Source organism: Mus pahari, chromosome 6 (assembly GCF_900095145.1).
Source record: "Mus pahari chromosome 6, PAHARI_EIJ_v1.1, whole genome shotgun sequence".
Lineage (NCBI taxonomy): Eukaryota > Metazoa > Chordata > Mammalia > Rodentia > Muridae > Mus > Mus pahari.
In genome coordinates, this window is record NC_034595.1 from 9,376,210 (window position 1) to 9,391,427 (window position 15,218).

The 15,218-nt window shown below is 44.7% G+C and overlaps 1 protein-coding gene and 1 pseudogene across 1 annotated transcript in view; one reads left to right on the forward strand and one right to left on the reverse strand.

The window, feature by feature from the left end:
• Positions 1-1,606, forward strand: part of Rad23b (RAD23 homolog B, nucleotide excision repair protein) — a 39,093-nt gene extending 37,487 nt beyond the window's left edge. The window contains exon 10 of the mRNA XM_021200255.2: positions 267-1,606. Coding sequence (XP_021055914.1) covers positions 267-380 — 114 coding nt within the window. The 3' untranslated portion in view covers positions 381-1,606. The remainder of the gene's footprint in view (positions 1-266) is intronic.
• A 1,105-nt stretch (positions 1,607-2,711) lies between these two features.
• On the reverse strand, positions 2,712-3,117 carry LOC110323669 (annotated as a pseudogene).
• Positions 3,118-15,218: the final 12,101 nt, after the last annotated feature.

Consider the following 15,218-nt stretch of genomic DNA (forward strand, 5'->3'; position numbering starts at 1 on the left):
AACTCAGAAATCCGCCTGCCTCTGCCTCCCGAGTACTGGGATTAAAGGCGTGTGCCACCACGCCCGGCTAACTAAGAACATTTTAAAAAACATCTTTTGGATGGTTGTAAACATTCTCTCCACCCTAACTGAGTGTTGAACAGTGAAGGCTGACCTTGTGAAGTTAAAGTGTCCAGGGGCAGTGTCACAATCCCTAGTATATGAAGCAGACTTAAATCACCATAATCGATAAGTTGAATCTAATAGCTTCCTTCCTTTTTCCCCAGTTAAAGGCATTAGGATTCCCTGAAGGACTTGTGATTCAAGCATACTTTGCTTGCGAGAAGAATGAGAACCTGGCTGCCAACTTCCTTCTACAGCAGAACTTTGATGAAGACTGAAGGGACTCTTTTGTACCTCACACTCACACCAGTGCATTACACTAACCTTGTTCACTGGATTGTCTGGGGTGACTTGGGCTCATATCCACAATATTTGGTATACGGTAGTAGGTTGGTGGGGGTGGGGGTGGGGAGCTAGGATATAGGGCAGGGATACATACAGTGCATGTCTGCTTCAGTTAGCAGATGCTGCAGATCCACACAGTGTAAAATACTATACAACCAAACATCCGCCTTTACAGGTCGTTATTCTTCTAAGCAGTAGGTAACTTTTCCTGGGTTTCATTCTTTCTAGTGTACTAGATCCAGAAATTTAGTGTGATGCCCTGCTTTCTCTTTTCTTTGACTTAACATTGGTTTCTGAAAGAATCTTTGCTACCTAGAACCTGCAGTCTGTTTTATGGCAACACTGGATAATGGCTTTTTGAAATCGAGGGAGAAAAATTGGAGCATCTGTAAACAGAAATGCCAAATTATTGATAGTCATCGTTGCTGCTTCACATTAGTATGAAATTGATGCAGAAGAAAGCCCATTCTTTGTGTTCAGTGCTGGGGATGGGGTGGGGAGGGTAGAAAGGGCGCTTTTTCTTAAAACGAAAATAATTACTGCTATTTTAAAATTTCTTGATTATTGAATGTGAGACCCTCTAACATGATTTGAGAAGCTGTACACATATAGGCAGAGTTATTTTCCTGTTTACATTCTTTGTTTGGGGAAATTGGTAGGTGTCTAATTACTGTTTACTTCATTGTTGTATTGCAGTAAAAGATTTAAAACAACCATTGCATGTTTGCTTTTGATGTATCCCTTTGTGAAATCAGCACTTCTGGGGCCAATGAAGAAACTTGGCAGCATTCACTCCTCTTCTCCCTCCCCTTTCCTCCGTAGAGATGTGTTTGATCAGCAAGTCATGAGTCAAACTGCTGCCTTTAAAAAACACACACAAAAAGCTGATTCAGTTCAAAATTAATGCAAATCTTTCAAAACTGGGTTTCTGATACTTGTGGATGTTTTTCTTTATTAGATAAGAATGTATTACCATTAAATCCATTAGTATTACATTGCTTTCAAAGAGAAGGTGGGTGGAACCATAATCCAGCATCTTTTACTGCATTTAAAGATGGGAGCAAACTTTTGTATGGTTGGGAGATGTGGCTGGAAAGTACTTTGGAAAATATACAATCAAGATATTTCGTCTCATATTAAAAGAAAAATCTCAATCACAGTGTTGCCTTTTTTTTGGATTTTGCTCATCTCGGTTTTTCTTTGAAAACTCCCTCATTGGCATTGCTATCGGATTGTAAAGAGGGGCCCGGTATCAGTTTGTTGAATTTGTCATCTTTTCCTGGACATAATGAGACAATTGAAGGAAGTCATGTCCCACCGCCGTGATGCTGTGTGAGAAGATGGCGTGGCAGACCTCCTGCGCAGTCTCTGTACTGTGCTCATTGCCGCGTGGTAATGACTCTGAAACACTCGTCATGTGCTTATAACCTGGTCCATGAAAATAAATGAAACCATGATTTTCCTTCCTGTTGTACCATGTTTAGCTTTCATGTATTATTCTGCAAACTTGGCAGGCTGTTGTTGGATGTTCTATTGCCCGTGTGCTTTCCAGTGGGTCATGTGAAATGTCTCGGAATGAAACAAGTTCATACTTTCAAGGCAGAAGAGCAGTGGATTGGGGTAACGTCCAGTGGAATGGGGGAATGCTTCTATTTGTTTTGCCTGCCCCTTTACTGCTCAGAATGTTAGCATAAGACAACACAGGAAGCTGATAAAAATAGCAGCTGTTGTTTCTCTTTAGAAAGTGACAGCAGAAGTTGGTGGCATGGGACTTTTGTCCTTAGACAAAAACCTGCAGATCCTAGGAGTAATGGTTTCCCCAGGACAGCCCGGCCCATGTGACCACTTCTTCCTCAGCCAAGACACCACCTATGAGTGGTGGGCTCTTGTGCCTGTTGCTGTGACTGCTAAGTTAGATAGCTTTGGTAAATATCTTTAATAGAGGCAACTGTTGAACTGTTGAATCTTGCATTTGCACAGTGCAAGATGTAACTAGCATCTTTAGTATTTTTATTGTTTTGCTGCTCTATGGGAAATATGAGGAAGCTGAATTTATATTTGTAAAATTATTTTGCCATCTTTAAGTCAAATATTTTTGTTTCATTGTTTAAGAGTATACTGAAATGTTCCACCCTGTTATGTTTTCCTGTACTAGATGGCTAGGATTCCAGAGAATTACTATAAAGTATTTTCAACACACCTGACATTGCATTTCTCATTTTTTAAGATTTTTTTAATTTTTAATAACAAAAACAAGAATATACCTAAAAGTGAAACTTCTGGAAAAACCATTTGTTCTTCCCTGTCTTGTATCGCTCCTCAAACTTGACATTGGCCTCCCGCCTGGCCTTGCATTTCAGAGCTGGATCCCTGAACACATCCTTGTTGACAAGTCTTGTCCAAGAGGATATCCACAGAGTACCTTGTGGGCATGAGGTGGTTGTAGTTATAAACTTTAACAAAGGATGTGATCTTGGATCACTTGGCAGTTTTCTTGCCCATGGCAGCTGTCACTTTTAAGGGATAGCAGTCAATTCCAGCCACCAGACCATGGCTATAAGGGTGGTCTGAGGTGCCATTGTCTATGTTCTTCACGATGACGGCTTTGCGTCCGGAGTAGCGTCCAGCCAGGACCAGCACCACTTTCCCAGGTTTCATGAACTTGCCCATTTCAACAGCAAGCGGCTGGCACCCAGCAGAAAGAAAGGACACTTACACCTAAGATTCTTCTATACAAGCTTCGATGGGAAGTGATGTTGCTTCCATCACCAGTACTTGGCCGGATAGAAGTTGGTTGGTATATCATTTAGGAGCTTCAGGGTCCTGGTTCTCCGCTCAATGTTGACTCAATGTTGAAATACCTGATAGGCTAAAAGGTACTTAAATTAATAGATGGCACAGAATTACCAATTCCTGTTTCCAGTACCCAACACAAAAGAGATAGCACATCTAACAGTGATTGCTTTGTGAAGGTTGAACACTTACTGATCACATCTCTTCCCCCTCTCCCCAAATCAGGCTGGAAAGCAATGTTCATACAAGTAAAATATGATTTACCACTCACGCTGCAAATGGTCTTTACCTTTGTTTTTTCAAGACAGTTTCTCTGTAACCTTGGCAGTCCTGGAATGTACTGTGTAGATCAGGTCAGGTTGTCCTGGAACTCAGAAATCCGCATGCCTCTACCTCCCAGGTGCTGGGATTAAAGGCTTGTGCCACCGCTGCCAGGCCAGTCTTCATATTTTTAAATGATACTAACATCAGGTTCTGTGGGGTGGAGAAGAGCACATGTCATTGGCCCTCTAGTTTTGTGCATGCTTACACATACTCATTTAGCTATTAAGTCCTCAGGAGGTTTGCTGGGGATTACTTGGAATAATTGGAACAAAGCCTAAATAGCTCCTAATTCGTCACAGAAAATGTTCAACCTTTCCTGTTCTCTGGCTCTGCTTTGGTTTCTACCTTGTCACGCTGGGATGTGACTTCAGGTCTTCACTTAGTTTGGTTCTCGTGTGGATATCACAAGCTCCTAAATCCTTGGCATCTCCACCGAGATCATCTTGTGTCTGGTATGTTAACCTTCTGGCTTCGAAGTTTCTCCGTTGCTTTACAGTTCTTGTTCTTGGAGTAGGATGGTGAGAATTAGTCCAGAGCACGCTGGCATTAGGTGCATCTGTAGATGGGAGGCCTGCAATCACAGTGCGGGATGAGGGGCAAGAGAAGAAGGGTTTGACTGGTTTGATTGGGTTTCGGGGTCTTTTACTGTTACTGATTTGCAGAGGAAATGGTAAGGGCAGTGATGTGGGGCAGTGACTTGGACTTGTCAAGGAAGCATTCAGTAATGCGAACTGCAAGGAGGCTCAGGAATCTATTGCAGAGAGCCTTCCCAATCAACAGAGTTTATATAACTGGTCTCAGATCATGTTCTTAGTCCCCAGGGGATGAGACCAAAGAGTGTAGTATGGTCTTTGCCATCCTAACATCCTCCAGGAACAGACGGGAAAAGTTGACATCCAGACTTGTGCCTCCTGCCACAGTCAAGCTGTTTCCTTTATTTTTTTTTTTATAAGATTTATCTATTTATTATATGTAAGTACACTGTAACTGTCTTCAGCCACTCCAGAAGAGGGAGTCAGATCTCGTTAAGGATGGTTGTGAGCCACCATGTGGTTGCTGGGATTTGAACTCTGCACCTTTGGAAGAGCAGTCGGGTGCTCTTACCTGCTGAGCCATCTCACCAGCCCCTTAACTGCCTTTAAATGGCCTTCTTTTCAGGGCTTCTTTCCTTAGATCTGCAACGGATGGTATTTTCCCATGTGCTACACAAGTTACCATAGCAAGTTGCTTCTAGGATCTCTCCACTCTGAGGACTCCAAAGTCTCTAGATGATTAAGCCCCTCACATAAAAATGTGTATAGATGCCTAAGCCCCTCACATAAAAATGTGTATAACCTGTTCAGTTCCCATTTGAAGTTATTTGCTTTATCTGCAAATAACTTGCAATACTCAATATGAAGGTGTTTGAATAGTTCTTACACTGTTCTTTTAGGTGAGACCAAAAGTACATGTTCAACACAGGTACAGCTTTAGATAGATAGGAATGAGTCTGCACCTCACTACATGGCTCTGGCTGGCCTGTTATCCAGCATGTAATCTTTTGTGGCTTGTCTCCGTTCCTGCTCCAGCCCCTCAAGTGGGATTCCAGGCGTACCACCACTCCTGGCTTCGAACACTTGGTCTGCTCTTCGGTGTGAGGATGAGAACTTGGGAGCACCTTGCTGTAAAGATTGGGAAACTCCATCCTCATTTCTCCTTAGCTCTTAAAAGGATTTGTGTTGAGTCAGCATTCTCTGGAAGCATGGGGCCATTCAGAGACTTAGACATCAGTATGAGAAAGGCTGGAGAATTGGGAAAGCTAGTGGTGATTCGGTCCAAGGCCAGAGGGCTGAAAAGGCAGGACTGTTGGGGTGGGATGATGACGGTGCACAAGGCAGCACAATGAGCTTCCGTTCAGGCCCTCCTCCCAAGGGTCATGTTGCACACTTGGAATCCTAGCACTTACGTGACAGGAGGATCTGGAGTTCGAGCTTTGGCTGCATAGCAAATTCAAGGCCAGCCTGGGCTAAAAACAAAACAAAACAAAACAAAAAAACCGAACAAAAGCCCTTCTGTAATTAAAAGCAAAATTAGACTGTGATAGCCATCGATATTGAGAACAGTCAGCTTTGCCCGTAATACTTCAGGTTGAAATTCTAATTGCCTAGGCCAGTGGGTTGGATAGCATATATCCGGCATATCAGATATTCACATTATAATTCATAACTAGCAGAATTGCAGTTATGAAGTAAAAACAAAAATCAGACGAGGAACTCTGTTAAGGGTCACAGCAAGAGGAAGGCTGAGACACTTTTTCCGACCATGGACACAGACGACACTTTGCTAATTGGGAATCCCTACATGGGTCATAACTCAGGTTATATAACCACTACAGACTGCTTTCTGTCCACAGCCCTCCATACAACCAAAATGGCTACTTTAAAGACTAAAGCAGTGTCTGACCAGATGCTGGACTAGGTTATCAACCGTGTCCACTCCTGTATCAAACTCGCGAAATTATTTGAAAACTGATTTCATGTTGAGTTGTGCAGTCACAGAAGATGTGTGCACGTGACAGCACTTGATGTATCACCTCAAAACTGAAAAAAACAAACAAATAAACAAACGAAAACCAAAAGTTTCCAAGAAAAGTAATGTTTACAGTGATTTATCTGTAACCTCTCAGCATTTTGATGAATAGTTTTAAGTGTGTAGTTTCAGACTTTTTTTTTTCATTCTAGATTTTCTTTTGGTCTGTTAAATTTGTTTCATCATTTTGAGTAAGATATTGTTCTAAAGGAAATTAAAGCTTAGTCATTAAACATTTCATGTCTGTGTTTGAGACTAGTCTTATTATGTAGTTCTATGTACAGCTAATCTTACTAGTCCTGGATCTTACTATGTAAGTCACAGAGATCCATTAACATCTCCTCACAGGCGCTTGGACTAAAGGCATGTGCCACCATGCCCAGTGACTCTTACTCATTCTGAAATACTGCAATTCAGTGTGGCTTTTATAATTCGGCACCATTTTTTCAAATGTAGTACCATATATAATATAATAAATAGATAATATTTAATTTGCAGAAGAACATGGAACTAAACAAAGAACTTCCGTAACCTCATGTCCACCTCTGAGAACCCCTTTCAGTTTTGCAACCGTCCCCGCCAGTTACTAGGCTGCCTTTAATTTGTCTCAGTGCTGGCCCATTCTTTGATCTTGACTTCGCTGCTTCATATTCCCGGGCAGCTGCCAGAAAATGTTGCTCATCACTGGACTTGGGCACAAACCTGTTGGGAAAAAAAATGAGGATTGTTACTGTGAAGTGAGCAGTTTATTTCCCCTGATGTTTCTTTGCTTGAAGGGGGTGGCCCCGCCAGGCTTCTGCCCTCAAAAGCTAACCTGTGTCGTAGCTAACAAGTTGATGGGGAGTCAAGTTAACCTTTTATAAATATCTTGTTCGTCACCTACTCGCTTTAGTGTCTAATGATGCTTTTGTTTTGGTTATTACTGACATGGTTGTCTTTGGGGGCTTTCAGACTTAGTGAATTTGTGAGTTACTGTCCTGTATCTTGCATCTTCCTCCTGGTAATCTATACTGTTCAGGCCTTGGCCTCCTGTTGTGTTCCTTAGTATATAATTTGATACTATCCTTATTCCAGGGGTGGACTGGTCAGGCTCCAGAATGTGTGCTGTGCTAGGACCTAGCCAATCTGACTGGTTCCTCGCTCCCTGGCATGCCTCTACCCTCCTTGCTGCTTTGGTCACTATTGCTGGAATAGTAGCTTTCTAAAATGTGGAGTGAGGACTACTTGCCTCAGTGTCCCTGAAGTCCAAAGTCAGAGCACTATGACTCCATGAGCTGATTTCAGCTGCACTCATAGCTTAATTTAGCACATTTTGCATAGGGTAGATGAGCTGATGCCATAGCCCCTGAACAGACCAAAAGAAGTGAGACGCCAGCCATCCTTGGTGGAACCAGAAGGCACAGAGATCCGTTCCCTTCTGAATATGATAGCGAAGTTTGAGCATCTCTGCACCACGCCTGCCTGGACACCGCCATGCTCCCACCTTGATGGTAATAGACTGAACCTCTGAACCTGTAAGCCAGCCCCAATTAAATATTGTTCTTAGGTTAGATATTCTTAACTTACTAGTATATATACCACGCTAAAGTGTACTTCACTAAGGAAAGGTCAATATCTTATGATGTATATGGGATGTTTCTAATTAAAGAACAATGCAGATACTTGTGTTTTGTTTCGTTTTGTTTTTAACCATTATCTGTCCCTGGCTAATAAATACAAATTGAAACAAGTCTTGCTATGAGACTTTGGGGAGCACCTTCCATATGCATATAAGTAACTGTGTAACTAAAACCAGTCTTCAACAGACTTTGAGGTGGCATTCCCCAACTTTTTACAAAGTTGGACATTTCCTAATTAAGTCCAAACATCATAGAAAGGAGGAAATTGACAGTATTATATATATATATACATATATATATACATATATATATGTATATATATATATATATATATATATATAAAACCTTTGATACAAGCTAACTTTATTTAAACCAGAATCAACAAAAATCTTGTTTGCCATTCACAGTCTAAATTCTGGTCCATGAGGTAGATCATGGTTCATTAAAAGGCAGGAGATATTTGTGTTGGGATAGAAACAGCAGGGACTGTCTCATAAGTGGCCTTTTAAAGATAAGTCACTAAACCTGCCTCTTCCTGCTGGTGATCATTTCCGGTCCAGGATCGCACAGTTGGGTCTTGCAGTCCTCCATCAGGGTGTCCTCTCTCCAGATGAGAACTCTACTCTTGGCATCCATGTTGGAGAATCCGACGTGTTTCCCACCCACACTGGCCATGGTCCTGTCTCTTTTCTTTCTACAGTATGGCATGTGGCACACTTCTCTTTCTCCATGTGGCCCATTTGGTCTTTCCTCAACCCACAACTGTGCTAACTCCCAGGTCAGATCTGATCTCTCTCTCTCTCTCTCTCTCTCTCTCTCTCTCTCTCTCTCTCTCTCTCACACACACACACACACACACACACACACACACCTCTTTATATCTCTATCCCTCTACTTCATCTTGCCTTCCCTGCAGGGCAGGGCATCAGGTGACCAACGGCCTTAACCTTGAACTCACTCTGTAGCCAATGGTGACCTAGAACCCCAGTCTTCCTGCTCCCACAGCCTAAATGCTTGGATTACAGGCACATACCACCATGCTCTGTTTATGCGGTGCTTGGAATTCAAACCCAGGGCTTTTGTGCATGCTAGGCAAACAGTACCGCCCGAGCCACGTGCTTGTTCACAACTTGCCTTAAGCCTCTATAAACCTTATCCAGTGCACACTTTCACACTGGCCCAGGCCTGTCTCTCCAGGTCTTTGTACACCCTGACATAGGTATATACTGACTAGAAATTATCCTGTAGTCCTTTCTCTGACAGACTCCTATGCAGCCTTAAGATCCCACTTGAGCCCTGAAGGCTCTGTGGAGGCGTTCGTGTCTAGTGCCAGCGGAGACTTTGCTCCCTTGCTGTACAAGCCGCAGGAAGGAAGACCGCACTTCTGATCATAGTTCTTTGGGTGCTTGTTTTTATGTACAGTGTGTCAAAGTAAAAAAAAATCAAAACTTGCTTTTATAGACAGTGTCTCAAAACAGAAATCAAAACGTGTTCTTTTAGTCATATGGAGGCTGAGGACCCCAAGAACTGTGCATTGAAGCCTTGAGTGCTACTGGGTTGGATTGGTTCGCCTGGCACTGAAGAGGGGAACATAAACAACCCAAATAAGTGGTGTTCAGAACAGTCTGGAAAAAGGGAGGGAGAAAAACGACTCATTGTGCCCTGACTCGCCCCCTTGTGGTGAGGGCCAGTTTCGCAGATTCCCGTGAGGTGCATGGGGAAGGACTGGACAGGTGAGGAAGAGCAGAGCTCAGGGTCTTGGAAAGTGGGGTCACCTGACAGGGGAAGGATGCTCGCCTGAAGACCTGGCACACAGCAGGCTTGATTGCTCAGGCTCTACTGCGAAAGGGCGGTACCTACAGGGCTGCAAACTGAAGGCTGAAAGAGACAGAGAGCAGAGAGAGAGAGAGAGCAGAGAGAGAGAGAGAGACAGAGAGACAGAGAGACAGAGACAGAGACAGACAGAGAGTCAGAGACAGACAGAGAGAGACAGAGAGACAGAGCTGTGTGTGTGTGATCTGGCAATCATAATTAGAATCAGCAGATAGAGGTTGGGAACTCACCTCTGGCTCCTGGCCTCCACTTTATGCCCATCTGTCCAGAGGAGGTGAGGATCAAGGAGCAGAGGAATTTTCTTTTAGTCTTTGAGATGGTCTTAGACCTTTGCCCTAACGCATGCCTGGCGGAAGGAACTCACAGAGGGTTAATGAGATCTGCAATCTAATGGCTGCTCTCTCACTCTCTCATAGCTCTCTCTTGTTTATATTGCTGTAAATTGCCTGTCAATTTAGATACACTAATCTGTTCACTGATCACCTTTAAAATACATCCACAGTTTCTCAATGCTCATGCAGTCAGAGGCTGGGCCCGCCAGCTTTGGTGGAGTGGGCATGAGCTCACAACCAGATCCCCCGTCTGGCTGGTGATCCTACAGAAAGCCTGTAATTTCCATTTTCTGTCCCTGGCTCAGTCCAATGCCATTGTCCAGCTGGAGCAATAGCCCTCTTTTGACTATGTGGATTCTTTAGGGAGAGGCAGCTGAGCAAATTAGACCCAAAGGGTTTTTTTTGTTTGTTTGTTTTGGTTTTTGGTTTTTCGGGACAGGGTTTCTCTGTATAGCCAGTTCTTTGTAGACCAGGCTGGCCTCGAACTCAGAAATCCACCTGCCTCTGCCTCCCAAGTGCTGGGATTAAAGGCGTGCGCCACCACACCTGGCTCCCCAAAGTACTTCCAAGTAGCCACTCTTGTGGCCTGGAATATGTAAGCAAATCTGTGCATCCATTAGCACCACTGCACTTGTGGCTTGTGGCAAGCCAGGAAATATGCCTTAGGCTCAGAACACTCGTGTACATAGATGCATGTATCCATACAATGCAAGTGGTAGTGTGTGTGAGTGTGTGTGTGTGTGTGTGTGTGTGTGTGTGTGTGGTGTGTGTGTGTGTGCGCGCGCGCAGGACTAGACTTTCAGAAGCTTGCCCCTCTGGACATACCTTCCCATCATTCCCCCTTTAAGCCTCAAAGGCTCACCCCTCTATTCTTTCCCTCTCCCCAGTTTTAGGGATCTCCCTCAATGCACCAGAGCTTCTCATGGCCTGACCCTATGCAAGAACCTAACATGACGTCCTACAGTGGCCTGGAGTGCCCTACAGCCTTCCATGCCAGCCTGGTACCTTTACATGGCTCTTCTGTAACATTAGGTCTTGGTGCAAAGCTGCAACCATCACCACCTTTATCTGATCTCTTTTTGCATTAAGACTTGGAAATCCTCTAGGGCAGATCCTATACCTTTGTGTTTATATGTGACCATGTGTGTGCACATGTGTTTTCTGTGCACTCCAAGGTGCATTCACATGTGGAGGCCAGAGACCAACATCTAGAATCCTTCTCTCTTAAGGTTTTTGTTTTGGTTTTATGAGACAGGGTTTCTCTGTATAGCCCTGGCTGTCCTGGAACTCTCTTTGTAGACCAGGCTGGCCTCGAACTCAGAAATCTGCCTGCCTTTGCCTCCCAAGTGCTGGGATTAAAGGCGTGCGCCACCACACCCAGCCAAGGTTTTTTTTTTTTNTTTTTTTTTTTGTTTTTTTTTTTTGAGAAAAAGTCTCTCACTGTTTCAGAGAAACTAGCTGGTAAGCAGGCCTCCAGGATCCGTGTCACTTTTCATCACACCAGAACCAGGATTAGAGATGAAGGCCAGTGAGTGTAGCTTTTACGTGGGGGTTGGGGATATGAACTTGCTTTCCCCAGCTTACACAGCAACCTTTACTCATTGAATTGTCTCCTCGGCCCCTCTTATGCCTATCTAGTGCCTGGATGAATAAATGTGAATATTTGGAAGCAAAAATAAATAAATAAATAAACGATAAAAGATTTTAAGTGACAGATTAATCACATCCCTCATGGCTTCTATGACCCTCACCTTTCACAGTGAATAAAAGGATAAAATCGGTGACTGCCTTTTCTTTTCAAAGCCCCTGAGACGAAAGGGTGAGTGTTCTGACCAAGCAATTATTCATGTAGCGCTGACACTGGGGTGAGCTGTTCATGTCCGGAAGCACCATGGCTCAATGTTGCTGTGATCAAGTACCCAGACCAACACAATTTAAAGGTGAGAGGGTTCCGCTCGTTCCGGCTCACAGTCCAAGGTGCAGTCCATTTTGTGCTGGTTGGTTTTATTGTCAACTTGACATAAGCTAGGGACATCTGAGAAGAGGGGGCCTGTTGGGGGCTGGGAATCACCCCACCAACCGCTCAAACACAGATCTCAGTCAAATAGGGATGGGTGGTTAGATGCCACACCCAAGACTGATCTATCGAGACCTGGCTGTGACATTGAATTAAGATCCTAAAGGGAAGTCTGGGATCTACAAACATCTGTGCCGAGTTATTTCACCAGTTAGGGTTTAGGGACAGGGGATTTCCTTAGGGACATATCTTGGTTGTACATGTATCCTGTTCCCATTGGCTAGGACTTGCCCCCATGAAAACATGCCCCACAGCTTGGCCTGAACGCATGACTGTAGAGACGGTGATCTACCCAGGAGAGGTCTATCATTGGAGGGGTCAGCCTAGGACAGACCTCCTCAGAGGAGCAGCAATGGTGGACACTTGGCAGCAAGTATCAACTGAAGGATGACAGCGCTACCTGCCTCCAAGTCGGATTCTACCATCTACTGCCGAAGCAACAGGCAATCGAGAGCAGCTTTGGGGAAGGTCGCTCATGACCATAGACCCCTTCTCCAATGCGAATACCTCCCTCTTTGCTGCCTCTCTGACCTGGGACCCTAAAAAAGCCCCATCTGCTTCTTGCCCCGCTCCAGGCTGGGGAAGAGTTTCTTCTACATCCTAATTCCCGGCATCTCTTCTGGATTCTTGCCATTGCCAACAGATGCCAATGGCAGCACTGCGCCTTAGAACCCCAAGTCCCCTTCCCCAGGAGTGGTCCTTTCCGAGGTCTAGAGTGCTCCCTTATTCACTGTTATCTGCTGCCTAAAGGGCTGCCTAAAGAGGGGCTTCTTCTGTCAGGTAGAATAAAACACCCGGCGAACCTCTGGGGACACGTTGACCTTATTCCAGCACCTCCAGGGTAGCAGAGAGGCCAGGTGGAGCTCCACTCTGACAGAAGACACCATAAACAGGTCATATGGCAGGCTCTGCTCTTGGACACGCTTTCATTAAGCACCCATTGCATGCCAGATGCTAGCTGCTGGGTAAATTTTGATCACTGGGTTATTGAAGGATAGGGACAAGCACTTCCCTGTCTGTAGAAGAGGAAATGAAGGTATCTCTGTTTCTGTCCCCTGTTGTGGAGAAATACTCTGACAAAAGCAGCCGAAGGAAGGAAAAGCTCATTTTTGCTCTCAAGTTCAAGGTTCACGGCAGGGGAGTCAAGGAGGCAGGCGCTTGAAGCATCCACGGTCAAGAAGCAGAGAGCAATGACTGTATGTAAGTTTATTCATGTCCCGCCCCCCACCACAGTGATGAACCCATGCAAGCACTCAGCTTCCTCACCAGTCATGAACATATACAAGTCCTAAGCCACACCCCCCCAACCACAGCGACCAGCACATTCTCCACTTAAGAGTCCTAGATGGCAGCCATTAATTAATGCAATCAAGATATATGCCCCCCCCCCAGTCCATCTCCCATGTGATTACTAAGTACTAGGCCAAGTGCTAGAGTGAGTACAGGAACTGAGAGCCCCAGACCTGCCACTAAGAGGGAGATAGACAGTGCTTCCTAGAGCCATCCTAAACACAACAGTAAATGAATCTCAAGCACTAAAATAGGGTCTGCAGGGGCACTCACTGGCCAAAAAATCAAGGAAGGCTTCATGGAAGAGGTGATAATGGCCTGGGCTTCAAGGGTCTTGGAAGAGTTCACACAGCAGCAATCCCAGCAATTCAAATCAAAACGGACCAAACAAACAAATAAAACCAGGTTTTGTAGAAAGATACAAGAAATCAGCAGAAAAAAAAAAAAAAAGAAAAGAAAAGAAATCAGCAGACAAACTGAGCACTGGTATGTATTTGATCTGACTTAGGTCTTTTATAGAATGTGATAAGTTAGGGAACTGGAGGAGAAAATAGACAGGACAAAATTTTTTTTTTCGAGACAGGGTTTCTCTGTGTAGCCCTGGCTGTTCTGGAACTCACTTAGTAGACCAGGCTGGCCTCGAACTCAGAAATCTGCCTGCCTCTGCCTCCCACGAGTGTTGGGATTAAAGGAGTGCGCCACCATGCCTGCTGACAGGACAAATTTTTAAGGGCTGTTCTATATTAATCAGTGGGTGGAGTACTGGCCCTATGGCCATGCCACAAGGCCTCCTTTATTGATTCTGTGTTTTATTAAGCATCTACTACATTCCAGGCTCAAAGACTAGATAGATAGTACAGGAAAGGACCCAGACCCCTTGTCTCTGAAGCTACATGTGCTCTCACATTTGGGATGGGTGCCTATAAATCGATCAGTTGTAGGACGCAGATATGTGAGCCTATTTTGTTGGGAAGTAGTGGGTGAGCTGGGTTATTATCGTCCCTGAGAGGGAAGATTTGTTTTATATTTTTTTTAACAAGTAGATGCCCTTTTGCATAAGAAAGATCACCGTTCAGCAACCTTCCCACAGACAAAACCAGGGAAGCAGGGAGTCCTCTGAAGCCAGGCTGCATTGGGGGTCCTGGCCCTGGACTCATTTGTTCCCTTTGCTGGACGTGCCTAAGGACAGCCAATGGTGTGCCTTCTGAGCCTAGCTCCAAGAGCTAAAATGGAACAGCAGATCCTTGTGGGACAGAACTCATCCTCTGCATTCGGGAGCATTCAGCCAGTACAATCCAGTATTACGCGATTCTTGTTTCTGTTCCTGGAAAGAGGGATGAGTCAGGATGGCCCAGGGGAGCAGGAAGAACCAACCCTGCCTGCAAAGTAACTCAGACCTGGGTTCAAATCCTGCTCTGCCCACCTGTCAGCTGTGTGGGCTTAGACAGGGTAGAGTTTTCTGACCCTGAATGTCTTCACGTATTGTGATAATTCTCAGGTTTTTTTTTTTTTTTTAAAGATTTATTTATTTATTACATGTAAGTATACTGTAGCTGACTTCAGCCACACCAGAAGAGGGCGTCAGATCTTGTTACGGATGGTTGTGAGCCACCATGTGGTTGCTGGGATTTGAACTCAGGACCTTAGCTAAGAGGAGCAGTCAGAGCTCTTAACGGCTGAGCCATCTCTCCAGCTTCCAATTCTCAGTTTTTATACTTAGCTTACTGTCACAAAAAAAATGGGACAAAACAGAAAATTCCTGAAGGCAATTTGGCAGCAGGGCCATTCAGTGAGATAACAATAGCAGGTTCCACTCTGGGGGCCTTCCACCCCCCTCTAGCCCCACCCCCACCCCACCCCCAGCCATGCACCACAGGCCTTTGACCAAGATTATAGTAACCAGGCATGAAATCCCTCCCCTGGAGCAGGCTTCAA